This window comes from Maylandia zebra, linkage group LG6, assembly GCF_041146795.1.
Source record: "Maylandia zebra isolate NMK-2024a linkage group LG6, Mzebra_GT3a, whole genome shotgun sequence".
In the NCBI taxonomy this organism is placed as follows: domain Eukaryota; kingdom Metazoa; phylum Chordata; class Actinopteri; order Cichliformes; family Cichlidae; genus Maylandia; species Maylandia zebra.
Window position 1 is genome coordinate 12,610,801 of NC_135172.1, and position 19,332 is coordinate 12,630,132.

The window sequence follows — 19,332 nt, forward strand, 5'->3', positions numbered from 1 at the left end:
ATTTTCACTGCTTTTACGTCCTTTTTAGTGGGGAGAACATAGCTGGGATTTAATGATTTAACACATCTTTTGAATCCTTTGTCCTCCACAATGCTAAATGGCTGTGAGTCCTCAATCACCATGCTGACCAGGTCTTAATCTATTTGAGATTGTTCTCCTGAGGAAAGACAATAAAGACAAAGCACAAATATAAATATCACACACGTAACTTATTACAGCTGTATAATATTGTTATATCATTTAGTAACATTACTGCATGCTATATTATCATTGCATTTGATGGCTCACCTGGTCTTGCTCCACAATCGGTGTTCCCCTTATTCTCATGCAAAGCTCTGTAGTGCCTAAGCATGGATGAGGTGTTGTTGTTATATCCCAGCTCCCTGGCACATAGCAAACACTTCACCTTGTACAAAAGTCAAGACAGCTCAACATAAATTGTATTGCACCATCAGTATCATGACAATACATCTTCTGTAGAAATTTACATACCTTGTTGGGAGGAATAAAATCAAAATGTTCCCACACAGGGGAGGACATCCTCCTCTTCTTAGCTGGCTCCATTCTCTCCTGACTTTCTCTCCTCACTCTCATAAACCTCCAAACTGTCTCCAAACTCTCTCTAACCGCAACTCTCCATCAAACACCCACATTTTGAATGAAGTCTGAGGGGTTTATATCGCTGTCATATCTCGCGGCAAAGTTCGAACCACTTCATGAACCAGTCACGTGGTACAGCCGGGCAGCGAGGCTTCGGACGTCATCATTTTCAGCTCCTCCCATAAATGAAGCAAGCCTCGATACGCGCTTCGCGGAAACGCCCCCTCCATTACTCGACACACGCTCCGAAGCCTCGATACAGAACGTCCCATCACTACCGTTTTTGAGTTCCTGTCTGTCTCCGGAGTCTGCACTTTGGGTTAGTGATGGGTAAATGAGGCCTCGTGAAGCGTTTCAGCACATTCCCCAAATTGTATCGATACTGTGTTGACACAGTGTTGCTGTTTTGCTCCATACTGACACCTGCTGGACCTTAAATATCATTGCAGGCAACTTACTTGAGACTCACAACAGACACGGATTCAAATACCTAGTCATACTTGTATATACTGTAAGGTATTGTACTTTCCATGGAATCATTTTATATGTTTTACATTGCAAACATTGCAGACATCATTAAAATGGAAGTATTGTGAATATAATATTACCCATTTAAATGTAATTGACTCAGAGTTTATAAATTTCTATTCAGAAAAATAAGTATATCCAATGTTTTTGCATTCAGTCTACTGCGTTTTTTTTTGGGGTTTTTTTTTACACCATTTCCCCAGCTTTGGAAATCTCACAGGCACAGATGAAGCTGGGGTACAAAAACTGTAAAGCCAGGTGGAAAAGGTTCAGATAAGATGTCTTCCTATTCCCCCAGTACGTTAAAGGATCCTGTGATCTTGGAATGTTTCTCTCCGACACTCTCCACAATACTAAGGGGTTGGCAGTCCTTTATAATAACATTCAGGACTGCCTGGCCCAGAACAGTGTTCATACTGGTTAAGCTGTTCAGTGTCAATATAGGCCGACCCATGTTCATTATCGGTGTGATTGTCTCCTCATTTTCATGTTTGGCTCTGTAATGCCTAAACACTGAGGAGGTGCTTGTGTTTATGTAAAAAGCTCCGCAGAACAGATGCGACATTTAACCTGCATAAAATGAAATAAGTAATTTACACTGCAAGTCACATTATTGTTTTTCCTGTTCTGATAGATTACACTGAAACGAAGACAGACAAACTATTTGCAGTTAAAAGATCAAAATGATCCCACACAGCAGAAACTTTTCTTTCGGGCTCCATTTTGTTATGGAGAGATGTGTATTTATTTATTTATTTTTATCTTTGCGAGAGTAATTTATTTATTTTTTTGGTGGCGACTCGTTCCGTTGACAGATGCGGACGCGATACCTTCTAAACACAGTTTGGCGCGTTGGCAATGAGCGATACAGCAGCTGTATCGATCATGTGACTTTTCTTAAAGCGACGCCCGCAACGATACAGGCTTCACTCTGTGAGCTTGATACAAGCGTCGGTGCGTCAGTGTTGCTGGACCCATCACTACTTTGGGTCCTTTTCCTGCCTGCACAAAGCCATTCCTTAACAGAAGATCGTGACCAGAACATGGACCCCGCAGACTCTCTTTCCTCTGAGTTCAACGCCAAGATGATGCGGATGGTGAGTCTGCTCGACTGCATTGCCCAGTCACAGGATTTACGGACTATGGCAGTTGGGCTAAGCACAGTAGATGCTATCATTAGGCATAACCCTCAGCTTACTCAGTTTGCTAAGGACACTAAGTTGGCTGGCACCATTACTGCCTGGAGAGAGCAAGTTAGGGCTGGTGAGCTTGCTCTCTCACTCACTAAATCTTCCCCATCGCTGATTCAGCAAGACACACACTCTCCACCTGCCTCTACGCTGCCATGGACTTCCTCTCCTTCCACACGCCAGCCGGGACCTTGTTCACCTGTCCATTCACCAGCCTCTTTCCTGGCAGCTATGTGGTCGGAGGATCAGGAGGAGGTCTCCATTTCTTCACCGGTTCCTGTTTTCTCATCCTGAAAGAAACGGCGCCCTTGCCACGGCCACTCCTCTCCCCAGTCATCTGTTCTGCAACCTGGTCCTGCTGAAGGGTCCGAGGGGCACGTCCGGCCTTCATCTGTTCCCGCTGGTGGTTCTGGAGAACCTCACCTGCCTTTGTTTGCCTCCGCTGGACGGTCCGAGGGGCCTGTCCAGCAACAGCAACCTGCCTCTGCTGGAGGGTCCGAGGGGCCCGTCCAGCCTTCTGCCTCCTCGTCTGGTGCAGCCTCCGAGTATTCCTCCTCGTCTGGTGCAGCCTCAGCTACAGCTTCAGCTCTGCCTGGTCCTGCCCGGCCTGCCCGTCCTCGTCCTGCTCGTCCTCGTCCTGCCCGGCCACTTTCCAGGTCGTTGGCTGGACATCATTGCTGTCGTGGTCGGCCTCCGGATCTGCTCCGTCACGGTCGCTGGCTTCACGGTCAACCTCCTGAGCCGTTTTCTGGACTCTTGGGCCGTCAACCTCTGGGCCATTTTCTGGAGTCTTGGGCCGTCGACCTCCGGGCCGCCCCCCGAGCTGCCCCCCGAGCTGCCCGGGTTTGGGCTGTTGCGCTGTCGACCTCCGGGCCGGCCCCCTGAACTGTTTTTGGGAGTGGTTTCCGGGCCGCCTGCGCCTTTTGTGGGCCTTTTTGTTTGGTTATTTTCTGGGCTCCAGTGTTTTCTGTTTTTGATCTCTAGGTTGTGTTTGATTTGTTTGGTTTGGTTTGTTATTGTTGCATGAATAATGCTAAACATTATTCATGCAACAATATTCTGTAGTTCACATTAGCAATTAATCTGATTTCAAAGTTTATAAATCATCTAAAATCATATAGTTAATTAATTTGCTATCATAGTCCGAAAGAACGAGATCGCGGATACAAGCGGCAGAAATGAGCTTCCTCCGAAGGGTCGCTGGCCTCTCCCTTAGAGATAGGGTGAGAAGTTCGGCCATCCGGGAGGGGCTCAGAGTAGAGCAGCTGCTGCTCCACATCGAAAGGAGCCAGCTGAGGTGGTTCGGGCATCTGACAAGGATGCCCCCTGGGCGCCTCCTGGGTGAGGTGTTCCAGGCATGTCCCACCGGGAGGAGGCCCCGGGGCAGACCCAGGACACGCTGGAGAGGTTATATCTCTCGGCTGGCCTGGGAACGCCTTGGTATTCCCCCGGACAAGCTGGAGGAGGTGGCTGGGGAGAGGGAGGTCTGGGCCTCTTTGCTTAGGCTGCTGCCCCCGCGACCCGGCCCCGGACAAAGCGGATGAAGATGGATGGATGGATGGATGGAGTCTTGTACTGGGTGTGGATATATGCAGGTGCTGGTTCGAAAGTGTCAGACTTTAGCACTTTTGAATCACACTCAGAGGTGTAAACACATCTTCAACCACAGGGATAAACACGGTTTAAATACTTTGAGTACGAATTGTGTTTTAAATTCACTCTTGTTTTTTGTGGCCTCAAATGCTGTGACATGTGGTTTCACTGATGAAAAATAAGCACAATATGAACCCAGACAATTCTGGGGGCATTTTTAAAACTTTGTTAAAAGGTATAACCTTCTCTCTAGCTCAGAGGAGACGATTGTTACTGCTCATGATGTCACCAAATGCTTGTTTAACACAGCAGTCTATGCTGCTGAGGGATTTGACCATCTTTGCTGAGCCATTCTGCAGGTATGAGGAACATTTTCATGTACTCTGCTAACCCATTGTCAGCTCTGTGCAGCAGAAGAAAACTGAGCTGTAAATGTTGTTAGTTGTCTGTCTTTTGAGGTTATGTGGCAGATTTTTACTAGAAGAGAAATTTAGTGATCACAGCTGATCAGTATTTAATGTAAATCAGGTCAGTTTTTTTGCACTTGCTGTCATTTCTCCATACTGTTACAACGGCAGATGGTTGTAATGAATTTAATAAGGTTCACATATGTACATACTAGTACTTACAACTGAATTCAGGGTTCGATTAAGAACTGACTCTTTTCTTTTATTATATTTATTTTTTTATTTTACAGTGAAGACAGGTGAGTTTATTCCTATATTTTTAAGTCATCATCAGGACTCTTGGTCTTGGGGTTGCTGGCAGTGTTGCAGCACCCCCTGCAGCAAATGGCAGACATCACAACACCCACTCACAGGTGCAAAAAAAAGTAACAAAAAACAATATTAACAATAATTGAAAAAAGATATATAAACTGTTGAAATACTTCAAAAATCACTTCTTTCATTATTTTTCTCAGAAATGTGGGATTTGGGAAGTTTTTTCATAAAAAGGATCATGTTCAAATAACATTACATACTAGACACCGGCTATCACAATGGCATAAACACATTGTTTTTTGTTGTTATATATTATAGTGTCATTTAAAAAAAGAACAAAAGAAGACCATCAAATTAACGAGCTTCATCTCTTTAGAAATACTTGGAATTGTCCCAGTGCTGGCCTCTTTAATGTATCATTCTCCACCTTGGATTGGAAACATGGACCATCAGACTCACCTGTCCCTGATGAATGTCCTAACAGAAGGTTTTAACACTTTAGTCATCAGATCAATAAATTGTGAAGGAATCTGTCGCCTAAACTTCGGAGTGCCAAGCTACATCACAAATTGTTCAGTAATTTCACAGTCCTACCTTTGTTACAAAAGAATATTTGGATATTTGTGAAAAATTTTCGTTTGGGTCAGGTAAAATATTATCCATATGTGAAATGCACTATACACAGGTACACACACACACAGGTCTTTATCACCAGGTTCCACATTTATTTACAATTTTCCCCGGTTATGACTGAACACAGTCTGACAGCTGTCGGTCCCAGCCGATTTCCCTCTCCCTCCGCTCCTCTCCGTCTCACTATAAAAAGGGAAGGAAACCATTATCAGTCCAAATCGCCATCAGCTGTTCTCACCGGCATCTCCAGCACCGCCCCGTTGAGCCCACTGCACCAATCCTCCCCTGCAGCCGCGCCCGGGACCACACCTCCGCCACACCATATTTTTGATAGGTTCTTGTCAGTCGTGCACAAATAGGTTTATGTATGCCTTGACTGCTGCTTGTTAAAAACCACATAGTTGGAAGGCTAATATGCTTTTTAATGGTTACATAATGAATTTGCTTATCTGCGTGTCTTCCTAACAGGTAAGGGTTAATTATTGTCACATCTGTGTTAAAATATTGTGTCTAAGACCGTATACTTTTCTCAACAATGCAGACCAGTTGAGTTCAGTTTTGTCTGTTTTCTCTTGTCCTCTGTGTGTTGGGAAATAGTAGATAGTTACATGACTTACATACTTTAGTTATACTAGAAAGTAAAGAGACAAATTGAATACTACATACACGTTATACCTTATACCCTGCAAGATACAAGCAGGCAAGACCTCAGGTGCAAACTGTGCACCTGAGGTTTTGCCTGGTGTGGTTGACCCCAGCCTCTATCAATCTTGTGCTTAAAACTTGTTCCTTTGCTCCTATGATTAGTGCCTCTCTGCTGTTTTTCCAGCCAGGTATTATCCAGCAATTGGTAGGATTTTTCAGTGTCAGCACTTCTTCTATCTGCCGATGATATATGCTTTGCAGGAGCCTTTCCGTCTGTGATAGTTCTTGTTCTTGCTCTTTCTCAGGTTTCCGCTGCCTTAGGGATTCACTAAGCATGTGAACTGTGGACTGTGGCCATCTCCTGATGTACTCATAGATCGTTGTTGTTTCATCCTGGATAATGGTTTTGATGTTCACTTGTCCTTGAAGAGAGAGAGAGAGATTGAGAGGGGGGGGAGAGATGTACCTGTGGTTCTACTGAAGCCTCTTCCAGTTCTGAGGGCAACAGCTCATAACACTACACCACTGGGACCTCTTTGGGCTTCACCTTTCGCATCTGATCTACTAACGTGTTGGTTTTTTTCACAGGGAGTGCTCTGGAGGAAACGTTGGTAGAGGAAGCTGCCATCCACACAGAGAAGGCAGCAGTGACCAGACAGCACTTGGACCCACTGCAGGTAGTCGGGCATAGGTGCATAGATCTAGGTGTTGCAGAGGTTGCTGTCTGGGAAATGGTCAGCTGGGTGAGTGATGCCATTTGCCAAATCCACACTATTCAAAACAAAAGGAGCAAATGGTGTATTTTTCTTTATGGAGATGTTTGAGGAGACAGCAACACCATTCAAGTGGTCAATGGAGGAATGGACTGTGCACTTGATGCCTCTTCTGAAGGGGTAGCCCAGATCGACAAATAGACAAAGCAGATGCCAACATGGCTTGCCTGTGGCCAAGGGCGAAAAAATAGGCGAGGCAGTCCCTAATGCTGGGTGGGTACAACCAGAGGTTTATCCTGAACTCTGTGGCTCTAACCAGTCCCCTGACTGGAAAATTGGCTTAGATCTGGTTCAGTGGACAGACTGATGGCAAGTCACATATGAGAGGCTGAAGCAAGCACTCTGGAAATTGTCAGAGCATGAACGTCACTATAACTCTGTGGAAAAAGAGTGTTTGGTCAGCTCTTCGCGTTATTACGTGCTGGGGTGCCCATTCATCGTCTGTTCAGACCATGCGATGTTGTAAAGGTTCAACCACATTTTAAAAAACATTTTAGGTAGTACAGATGCTGGGGGCACAGATGGCTATGGCTGACTTCCTCTGTTGGCGGCATGAAGGTATGGCAGCCGGGTGCGGTTTGTGGCTGGCTGTCAGAGGGAGAGGAAGGGCAGTGTTGGAGCAGCAACACTGGGAAGAATGGCACACCTGTCATGTATTTGTGCATTTTTTTTTCTCTCCCCATAGAAGTTGTGAGCAAGCGGAGGAGACAGATATATTTTTAATAAAAACTTTTCATGGCGGGCAGTATAACGGTGGAGGTACGTAAAGTGATGGAGCTATTTTGTGGTCCAGAAGAAGAGAGAAAAATGCCAGCACGATGACTTTAATGTTTCATCGGTTCAGTTTTACAGACATTTTGCCAAAGCTCTAAACTATCCAGTACAGTAGTTCAGCTTGCATGTGCATATAATTTGAAGTTGTGTTGTATTTTGCAGGACATGTACAACACATTTCATCAGCTGCAGCATTTCTATTTTTCTAAACACTACTACTTTTCTTACTCTTGTATTTTATTTTCCACTATGATGTATGATTTTTACTCTCTACTTATCAGTTGTGGTGTCCCTTCTGTGATAGTTCATTATTATCCCAATCAGTGAATGCTCCCTTTAAATGATTTTTTTAGTTAAATCACAACGATTCGATGCTGCAGTAGATATTAGTTTCAATTTCGTCGACTTCTGCTTCCTTGGCATAGAGCTCAGCTTCGCTGGCATGAAGATCAGCTTCTTTGGAGTAGAAATCTTGTTGATGTTGAGTATTAACCTGCATTCTGCTGTAATGAGCTGAGATGTTTTCACAAATGGGACCAGGGTGCATCTACAGAAAGAAGACAAATGATATGAGCACTGGGTTATTTAACACTAAGGATTCAGTTTTTGCCTCATTCAAATAAAGAAATTACTTTTTTTGCAAATGTTGTACATTTTGCAAAAAGTTTTGATGTATGATATCTATCAGATTTAAATAGTTTAGTTTTTTCCTTTCATTCTTTGTATGCAGTAAAACACAGCAATTTTTAAAATTGAAACAAAAAGGAGTACATTTTTTGATTTATTATTGTCATTAATGAAGCTAAAAGTATTTCTTATTATTCAATTAATCAATGGAATAATTGATGAAATACTGAATTACTAAAATAACCAATAGCTGCAGCCCTAATGGCTAGCATTTTGTGCAGAGGATGGTCAGGATTTTTTATGGATAACAGTTCAGTGGTCTCCTCCCCAAAAGAGCTTTAGATGTGTGCAGATGCAGCTGATGATACTGTGTCATAATGTGAATGTGTTTTAGTCACATAAAAAATACAACTGTTGAGTAGAAACATGATCGAGGTAGGTGGTGAGCTCCAGTGACAAAAAGGCTACAAGAGGTTAGGATGTAAGTGAGAAAAAAAGCATGATGAGTGATTTTAAAGTTTTTCTGTGATGGAGAATAAATTATTATTCCTGTGAAGAGAAAATGAGAGGTTTTTTTAACCTGTTTATTATCTGAAGTTTCTTGTCTTGGAGACTGACTGGAAGTCCTCTTTTTTCTATTGCACAAAAAGAAATAAATAAAATGTTAAAACATTTGGTAAATGTAGTGATTTTTAGATAGCGTTTCTCTGCACTCCTGGAGTACTCAAAGCGCTCTATACAACATGCCACATTCACTCTATGCTTTCTCACTAGCATACACATTCATACTCTGATGGATGCATTGGAGAGCAAGTGGTGGTTAGTATCTTGCCCAAGGATATTTGGCATGCAGACTGAGGGAGCCAAAAATCAAACCACCAACCTTTTGATCAACAGATGACCTGCTCTAACTCCTGAGCTACCGTTTAACCATGACAGGTATGACAGATGAGACAGTGTAGCTTACCTCCTGCACCAGTAGACAGTGAGAGGTATTAAAAGGAGCAGAGCTGCAGAAACTCCTGCAGCTGCTGGTGTCCATGTTCCTGTGATACTTTGGACAGTGAGAGTCTTTGGAGCAGAGCTGATATCTTTGTTGGTTTTCACAGCACAGGAGTAGCTTCCTGCATCCTCCCTGCTGACTGGGTCTAGGATCAGATGTTTGTTCTGGTTCTCTCTCGGGGTCAGAGGTCGACTGTTCAAGTACCAAATGTAGTTTGTGTTGTCAGTCAGAGGACAGCTGGTACTGCAGGTCAGTGTGACTCTCTGACCCTCTGTCACCACTGCAGAAGGACTCATCTTCACTCTCAGCTCTGGAAGAAGAACATACAATAATAATAATTATTATTATTATTAGACTCCAGACTCCGTCAGTGTCATTTTTAAATCATGTTTAGTGAGTAATGCCATGTTTTAAGTTCTTCATTTCTGTGACATTTTACAGGGATTGTTTGCTTTATTTCATTGTATTTGTCTGACAACTGGGGTTATTAATTTCTTTTCAGCTATTCATGCCATTATTGTTACTGTTCTAGGTTACGTGTGGGTTATATAGATGTTTTCTTAATATTCCACCTTGTGATATTTGCTCAATCCAACATGAAACTTGAATAACTATCATTTTCTTAATTTCTGTGAACAGGAAAATGAATTTTTTTGTGTATTTGATATATAGCAAAGTGCTCATTAGAAAATATTTGATCAGGATTATAAAATAGTTTTATATATTTTAAAAGTCAAAAATAATGTTTTTTTCACTTGATCTGACTGTACAAAAAAAAAAAAAAACACAGAAAGGGTGAATTTTTCTATAAAAGGAAAATGTCTGTTTGCTTTTGATTCTTGCTCTGTAATGGAATATTTTCACAATCCTGTTAATGAGTAAAGTCTGCTGAGTGAAGAGTTTAGATTTACCTGTGACAATCAAAAAGACTCCAGGCAGATCAGACTGTGTCCATCCTTCATGATCTCTCTTGAATCTGAATGTGTATCCTCCTGAGTCATTCTTCTTCAGGTTGTTGATGGTCAGGATGTGTTGGTTCTTCATGTTGTCCTGATACTCCACACCACCTGCAGCCTCAATCAGCCTTTTAACTTCCTCATCACCACTTCTCAGTTTTTTACTCCAACATTTAAACTCTGGCTTCATGTTATCAGGATGTGAGTATTCACTTGTGATGTTGACTGAAGATCCTTCCAGAGCACAGATTCTCCTGCTGACATAATTCACTCTCCAGCAGTTTTTATCCTGAACACCTGAAATATAGATGGATTATGAAATGACTGACTGGTCTATATTTCAGGATGTCAGTGAATCAATAATTTTTTTTAACACATACAAACTTCTGTAGATTGAAGACGTTTGTGGCTTTTAACTGCACAAGAAAATGTGCCTCTTGAAGAGTTTTGAACTGAATAATGTTGATTCTCATAATAGCTTTGTTTGTTGTGGTACCAGAGGTAGATAGTCTGAGGGTCTGTCAGGTTACATCTTGTACTACAAGCCAGTGTAACAAACCCAGAAATGGAAGAAGTCCTTTGAACATGAAGCTCTGTTGATAAAAGATAAATACACTTCCCGTTACTGTGCATAGATATATTCATAAAGTTTATATAATTCATACAAATGTTGGACTCAACAAATCTGACATGTGAGTTTTGGTGGTGTTATTTTTGTACCACTTCACCTCTGGGATATGTGATGGTGCACGGCTCATCCACTGGTGTCTGTTTATAAGAACACATGTCTCCATAAGCATAAGTCACACTGAAGCAGGTTGCTGTGATGGAATCTGAAGAAAAAGTAATGCAATTAAATATTTGTAAGAAGATTATTTTTATATTTAGAATTGAGATTTCTGTTCATATTGAATTTATTTATTGTCAAATAATATAGCAGAATAAGCATCACGACTCACCCACAGAGACTTGAGGGGCTCTGAGATGCTCGTAGCCTTTGACAGCACAGGAGTATGTGACTGCTTCCTCACTGCTGAGCAGCTCTTGGTACCAGGGAGACCAGTCCTCATAGAGAAACTCTCTGTTCTTGTACCAGATGTAGGCTGCAGGCTTTTCAGTCAGAGGACAGCTGCTGCTGCACATCAGTGTTACTGTCTGTCCCTCTGTGGCAGGAATCACCTTTACCTGCAGCTCTGAGAGGATGATGGAGAACAACTTATACAATGATGTCATTTGGAAAGTTATTAATGAGTAAAAGTCACTGTACCTGCAACAACTTGAAGAGTAATTCTGTTGAGCCAACAGAGTTGTGGACTGTCGGTAGTCTTCATACAGCAGTAAGCGTTTGCATCACTCTCTCTTAGATCATTGACGGTTAAAGTTGGGTTTTTCTTATCAGAGATGTTGTACGTTACACGTTGTCCATCCACAGAGAGCTCACTCTGAACATAATTTCCCTTCCATTGGACAGTGAACCATTTTCTGCTTGAAGTCAGATGTTGATGTGAGCAGTGCAGATCCACTGATGAACCTTTGAGAGCACAGATCCTGGTTTCTCCTCCATTAACACCTTTAACAGAAACTTTCTTTAGAAAAAAACCTTTCAGTCAAAAAGAGAGAGATATTCTGTAGTTTACATTAGGAACTAATCTGAACTCAAAGTTGTCATCTATAAATCATGTAGTAGGATTAGCTATGGTTACTTTCATTCTTAAATAGGGACAAATAAATAATCACTGATACCTGTGATGTAAATGATGACACCCACAAAGAGACGACAAGCATTCCTGAGCGGCATGATTGTTGTAGTCCAGACTTTAACGTTTAACACTGACAGTGAAAGCTTGAATAAAAAAAAAAAAAAAAAGTAAGTCATCAGTCACCTAAGCTGTTCTCCTTTTCAGAGTGAAAGGTTAGGGGGGGAAGATTGACTGTTGTTTCATATTCAGTGGTTTCACATCTTGTGCAGCTTTGAGGCTAATACCAAACTTCCTTCCTTTTCCTTTCAATCTTTTGTCGACTCTGCTGTGTGCACTTGTATTTTAAATAAATGTGCAATAAATAGTCACCTCAGGTGCTTTAAGCTGTTCAGAAGAAAGCTCTGTGTTGAAGCTTTTGTCCATATCTAATTATGGTGGTTTATGGTTTGTGATGAATACAAACGTCTGTGGTGATCAAGAAACCCCAGATTCAAGCTCACTGTGCAACATGAACTGCTGTGGAGATGCAGACTTTTTTTTTATACTGGTTACACATGGGTGCTGGGTGTGGCCTAAAAGTGACAGCTTTTACCACATTTGAGCAACACTCAGAAGTGACAACAGGTCTTCAACCACAGAGATAAACACTGTAAAATTTTATAGGAAAATTGTGTTCAACATTCACTCTTGTTGTTTCCTGCCTCAGATTCTGTGATTTATTGTTTGAATGCTGAAAAACAAGCACAATTTCAGATTCCTTTAGCACCTTCTCTCTTGTTCTGTTGTTTAGTAATTTGAGACCAGAAGGGACCATAATTACTGCTCATTGTGTCAGCAACTCCATGTTTAATGCAACAGTCTTGATGCTGAGGGATCTGATCATCTTTTCTGAGCCATTCTGCACACGTTGGTAACATTTTCTATTGTTCTCTGCTTAACCTTCAACAAGTGAGGACTGTAAATGTCATTACTCAATTATGTTATGTGCCAAGTTTTCACCAATCTTTTTATATTTTACACTCAGGGACAATTGATTTTAATGATTGCTGATCACTAAGAATTGTAATACTTTTGGTTTTACTGTCATATTTTTACTGTTACTATCAAGTGAGGGTGTGTGCCAAGCAACGAGAGAACCCAAAATGCAGGACTTGGCAGACAGGCTTAACTAAACTCAAACAGCTTTATTGCCAGAGCTCAGGAACAAAAACCTAAACTGAAAACTTGAACAGAGGGAAATTTGAATAGACTTGAAAAGACATGAGGCTATGGGGGAAAGAGACACTGCTGGGGAAAACAAGGTGCAAGTGAACAGAATCAATTAATGAAAACGAGCAAAGAAAAACTGAACACAACACACACAGGGCAAAAGACTATCAAAATAAAACAGGAAACCAACACTTAGACTGAGACTAACACCTGATTTTGACAGGCCAAAGTAAACACAAAGACAAACTCACTAAACATGGACACAGAAACGTAGATGAGGCATAGACAACACAGGAGGACCAGAAAAACTTGAGAATAACAAAGAAAACGATGAATACAAAATCAGAATGAAAACCTAACCAAAGCAAAGGTAATATTTAAACTAAAAACTACAAATGGTAGTGATATTTCCCAAACAGAAAACACTGGGTACAAAACCCAGTATCGTGACAGTTATAGCATTAATGCTCGTAATAAACATGGATAAAGTTCCAAATAATAACACCTTTAACAGAAACTTTCATTAGAAAACAGCTTCATTATCTCATCCATCTTTTTTACCTTTCTATCAATAATATGTTGGCATCTGTGACCCTCATCCTGCTGTCCCAGCATGCAACAGCAAAGAGGATGGCACTGACCACAACAGACTCAGAGAAAATCCTGAGCGTTGTCCGATACATGTTAAAAGATCTCAGCTGCTTCAGAAAATAGATACGACTCGGGCCCTTCCTGCAGAATGCAGTGATGCTTTTAACGCAGTCCGGTTTATTTTCTGATACGAGTGTGTTGCTGATCTCTGTGGAAGACACAAAGTGTTGAAGACGCAGATATTGTGGCCTTCCTGTCAGGTAATCCACAATCCAGGACACAAGAGAGGCATCCACATGCATCAGTTTATCAGCCAGGAAGGTTGGCCTGATGGTATGAAAGTCGAAAAATATAACCTTCACAGTGCTTGGACACAATTTATCAGGTAGATGATGGAAACCTCAACTCCAAGGCAACACTTGGAGCTGAAGCAGATTCTGATGCAGTTATTATAGTTAACTAAAACTTAGCTAAGAACTAAAAGTAGATGTGAAAAACAAAAGAAAAAAATTGTTCGCAAAGTTACTCTTTAAAAAAAATGTGGTTTGAAATTCACTCTTGTTTTTTGCTGTCTCAGACAATTCTGGGGGGCTCCTCTACTGTTTTTTTGGGTTTTTTTTCGTCTGTTTGTCTGTTTTGCAGTTAGAGACACGTCCACTAGATGACAATATTATCATATCTCATGATACAGTAATGCTGAAGGATCTAATACTGTTTGCTGAGTTATCCTGCTGGTATTGGTAACATTTTCTGTTGTTGTCTGCCTACCTGTTATCAAGTCGGAGCCTTTCTGTGGAGTTTGCATGTTCTTTCCATGTTTGCATGGGTTCTTGTTCCTCCCACGTTCCAAAGACATGCAGTTAGTGGGGTTGGTAATTCTAAATTGTGCATTTGAGTGCGAATGGTTGTCTGTCTCTATGTGTTCGCCTTGTGACAAACTGGACATATCCTGCCCAGGGTGTACCCTGCCTCTTACCCTGTGGTAGCTGGGATAGGCTCCAGCACCCCCACAACCCTGATTGTGGGGGTGCTGGTTATAATGGTGGATGTTCATATGACAAAAATTCCAAATGTTTAGGTTAATAACATGTAATTAATTAATATTAGAAATAACATCATTGCTTATATAACCTTGGCATTTTTCAGTAAAAATAAATGTGTATTTTCAATGAAAGTCGTGAAAAACATTTCTCCTAAAAATGACCCAAAGTTATCAACTTAAATATACAATGTATGTGTAATCCTGTTCTCTAAACTTTTTTCGGAATTACTCAGTATTTCAGGACACTTTTCTTCTCTCCTAAGAGATCTTGAATTATTACTCATTTATTCCATCGCACCTACCAATAAGTATTTTTACATAATAATTACATCCTAAGTCACGGGCTGTATCAACACTGTCACCTAACTGTGTGATGTTTTTGAACATTCTGATAACAAATAGTTTCTTTAAGAGACAATAATAGAAGGGAAAATGGGTCATTCAAGCATCAAACATTCAAAAACTTTACAGAAAAACCTGAAGAAATAAGAGACAAATGATTATTCAGATAAATCTTCACACTATAGCTGAAAGAATTAAACTACTACAGCTCATTTTTTTTATATTTATTAATACTCATAAAGGTTATTGATTTATGTTAAGCCGTTATCAGTTCATGTATGGTTCAGGGAAAAAAGAAATGATGACTTTAAGTTTTAACTGTTCAGTTTGAAAGCTCTAAACCACGCAGAAAGCAACAACACAAAGCTCACAAGTTTGCATGTTTTACAAAGTTAGCAATAATATTTTTACATTGTCTTATACTTTGTACACAACACATGCATTTCATGATCAAACATCTTTAAATTGAAACCCACAAGCATTTCTACTTTTCTACTCATTTCTACTGTATTCTACGTGCCATTTTAGAGTGTGGTTGTTTTACACTCTGTACACAACAGCTGTGGTGCTTTTTTGAGTTTTTTTTCTGTTTAAAAGGCAGTGACTCAGTATTGGATGTTAGAGTATAGATCAGCTGTATTGGAATAGAGTTCAGCTTGATTGGGATAGACTTTACCTTCATTGCAGTAGAGGTCACCTTGATTGGAGTCAAGTTCTCCTTCATTGGAATAGAGATGAGCTGGTTGGTGTGTATTGACAGGCATTCTGCTGTAGTGAGCTGAGACGTTTTCATATATGGGATTATGGCTAACCTGAGGAGACCAAAAACATAACCTCCCATATGGTACACATTTTACACCATATGGAAGGTTAAGACATTGGTGAGATAAACAAGACAAAAAAATCTATCCACACAAAGGATAAATGATCAAGTAAAAGAAAAACAGGATTGTGGATGCACTGTGTTGTGTACCTGCTGTTTGTTGTCTGATATTTCACTCTTTGGAGAATGACTAGAAGCCCTCTTTTTTCTGAGTGTCAAACATGAAAGGATATGACTGAATAACAGATTTCAAATCAGAGTTTGAACATGACTGATCTTAAAGAGAACACAGTGATGCTCACCTCCGGCAGCAGAACACAGTGAGAAGTATTATTATTATTAACAGGAGAGCTGCAAAACCTCCTGCAGCTGCTGGTAGCCATTGAGCTGTGGTGTTATCCTTGTTAGTTTTAACACCACAGGAATAATTTCTTATATTCTCCCTGCTGACTGGGTCTAGGATCAGATGTTTGTTGTGGGTCTCTGTCATGTTCAGATGTCGACTGTTGAAGTACCAAATGTAATTTGTGTTGTCAGTCAGAGGACAGCTGGTGCTGCAGGTCAGTGTGACTCTCTGACCCTCTGTCACCACTGCAGAAGGACTCATCTTCACTCTCAGCTCTGAAAGAGGAACATTACTAAATAATTAAAAACTATAAATCTCATAAAAAAATTTCCCAATGACCTTTTTTTTAATATAGGATAGCATTTTGATGGGTAATGTGATACAGGTCAATGTGGAACGCAAAGGACCGTCAACAGTTTTACAAGAAGCACTTCTTAGACCAGCTAAAATGTGATGATCAGTGAAATTTTGCTGATAACACTTTTACATTCAGTATTGTTTGCTCAGGTTTACATGAGGCTTTTTAGGCTTTTTAGTGTAAAACATTGAGGCTCTTACATGAATGAAACATCTTAGGTCATCTTGTTAGGAGACTTTACCTGTGACAATCAAAAAGACTCCAGGCAGTTTCAGTTCTTTATCATTTCCTTTCAGGATGAAGGTGTATTCTCCTGAGTCATTCTTCTTCAGGTTTTTGATGGTCAGGGTGTGTTGGTTCTTCATGTTGTCCTGATACTCCACACGACCTGAAGGCTCAATCGGTTTTTCAAGTTCCTTATCACCTGTTTTCCATTTTTTACTCCAACATTTAAACTCTGGTTTCATGTTATCAGGATGTGAGTATTTACTGATAATGTTCACTGAAGATCCTTCCAGAGCACAGATTCTCCTGCTGACATAATTCACTGTCCAGCAGTTTTTATCCTGAACACCTGAAATATAGATGGACGATTTAAAGTTGACTGTGGTGTCTGCATGTTGAGATAACAGCTTGTTATTAATTAACAGAATTAACAGTTTTCTTTGATACTCACAGACGTCATCAGATTGAAGATGCTCATGACCTTTAATTGCACAGTAAAAGTTGTTTTTCAAAGAACTTGGAGTTGAAATGCTTCTTATATTTTCCCTATAAAGTTTTCCATTTTCATACCACACATAGACAGTTTGAGGGTCGATCAGAGGACATGAGGTGCTACAGGTCAGTGTGTTCCCAGGTGTCTTTACAACATGTACCACTGAAGAGATGATAAATACAGTTTCGTCAGTCACTATGTTATTATGCATATTTTATACGTGTATGTATGTCAGTTACATGGTTTTGTGTATGGGAGCAGATTTGTAGAGGTGAGTTCAAAGAACGGTACTTGAACTCACTTCTCTTTTCATTATAAGAGAGGAGTCTGTGTACTCATTCTGTCTTTTCCTCATCAGGGACGTTTTCAGTTTAACACATTTTCATTGACTGCATCCACACACTTCAATAATAATCTTGGCATTCTACTTTTTTCACCCAAAGCGTAATGTAATTCACGTGTGACCTGATGGCTGTCAGTGCTACCCCTCAGCTTCTTAGTAGATGTACCTGTGCTGTTAATGTGAAAATCCTACTTGAATCCATTCCTGAATTATTGCAATCACAAAATTTTCAGAAAACTAGAACTTTGACCTTGACCTCGAGGTCAGTGTCAAGGAGATTCAAAATCATCAAAGATTTTTAGTACATGTGCCTTTTGTAGCAATTTGGAAATCCTACTCATTCTCGCATTCACAAATCTCTGTGTCCATGCCAACTGCCAATAACATCTTTTAACCCTTCAGCCTTTTTACAGCTGAGGGGTTAAAAAAGTGAATATAGAAACAGTGCATTTCAGAGACCAGTAAGAAGACGTGTTTGTGTTCACCTCTGGGAAATGTGATGGAACAAGGCTCATGTTCTGATCCCTGCTGATAAGGACACATTTCGCTTTTAGTGTACGTCACATTGACGCATGTTGATGTGATGGAATCTGGATGAAAAAAATATTAGAGTATTGAGTATGTTTACTCAGAATTATTTGACTTAGTTTATTTAGAGTAGTTTATTTTGTAACACACTGAACATCATGACTCACCCACAGAGACTTGAGGGGCTCTGAGATGCTCGTAGCCTTTGACAGCACAGGAGTATGTGACTGCTTCCTCACTGCTGAGCAGCTCTTGGTACCAGGGAGACCAGTCCTCATAGAGAAACTCTCTGTTCTTGTACCAGATGTAGGCTGCAGGCTTTTCAGTCAGAGGACAGCTGCTGCTGCACATCAGTGTTACTGTCTGTCCCTCTGTGGCAGGAATCACCTTTACCTGCAGCTCTGAGAGGATCATTAATTGAAATAATATCAATACATTGATTATTCATAGATGAGTTCTTAACGCGTTTGATAAAACCACTGTACCTGCAACACTGAGAGAAATTCCCCTTTGGCCACAGTCTGATTTGTCAGCAGGTTCTCTGCAGCAGTAAATGTTTGCATCATTCTCTGCTAGATTGTTGACTGTCAGAGTCAAGTTACTATCTGCTGACATGCTGTACTTTCCATCTGCAGATGTCTCAATCTTGAAGCCCCCCCTGTGTACACTGTACCAGTTCATGCTTGATGTTGGATGTTGATGTGAGCAGGACAGATTCACTGATGAACCTTTCAAGGCACAGATGCTGTTTGTTTGTCCCTGAACACCTTTAACACAACATTTGATTAACAAGCATCTGTGCAGATTTACACAATTTCTATAACATTCATATGTTATTCTGACAATATAAGTTTCATGCATTTTTCCATGCAGCACTCTGAAAATTGCTAATATATTGCAACGTTATCAGAGAACCATCAAATGTTTTGTTGCAAAAAGTCACAGGGTCAAGAAATGTATTAAAAACAGACCACCAAAGATTTGAGAAGAATCAAACGTGTTATTTTCCATTGATTTCATATTAACTGGAAAATTATAGTACTTCTTCTTCTGACCAAAACCCTCTCCGAACATTGTCTGGGAGGTTCCGGGTGCTGCTGCAGAAAACATTTGATCATTGAGAAATCAAATAACCAACAATCTTCAACTTGAAAGTAAATTCAGTGTTTTGGTCAATGACTTTTTTTTATGTCAAAAACATTTATTTATAAATTTAAAGTTTTAAAGTTGTTTGTTTTGTCATTCTCACTTCATTGGCTGAAAATAAACAAAGGAAATGGGGAAATAT

General features: G+C 40.5%; 1 protein-coding gene across 1 annotated transcript; it reads right to left on the reverse strand.

Moving 5' to 3' along the window:
* Positions 1 to 15,201: 15,201 nt before the first annotated feature.
* On the reverse strand, positions 15,202 to 18,916 carry LOC143418937 (uncharacterized). The gene is made up of 8 exons (XM_076884671.1): positions 18,530 to 18,916; positions 18,212 to 18,445; positions 18,002 to 18,106; positions 17,132 to 17,335; positions 16,697 to 17,029; positions 16,054 to 16,372; positions 15,902 to 15,959; positions 15,202 to 15,740 (listed from the first exon to the last, which is right to left on the reverse strand). Exons 1-8 carry the CDS (start codon positions 18,903 to 18,905, stop codon positions 15,534 to 15,536), a joined length of 1,836 nt encoding a protein of 611 aa, XP_076740786.1. The 5' UTR covers positions 18,906 to 18,916; the 3' UTR covers positions 15,202 to 15,533.
* Positions 18,917 to 19,332: the final 416 nt, after the last annotated feature.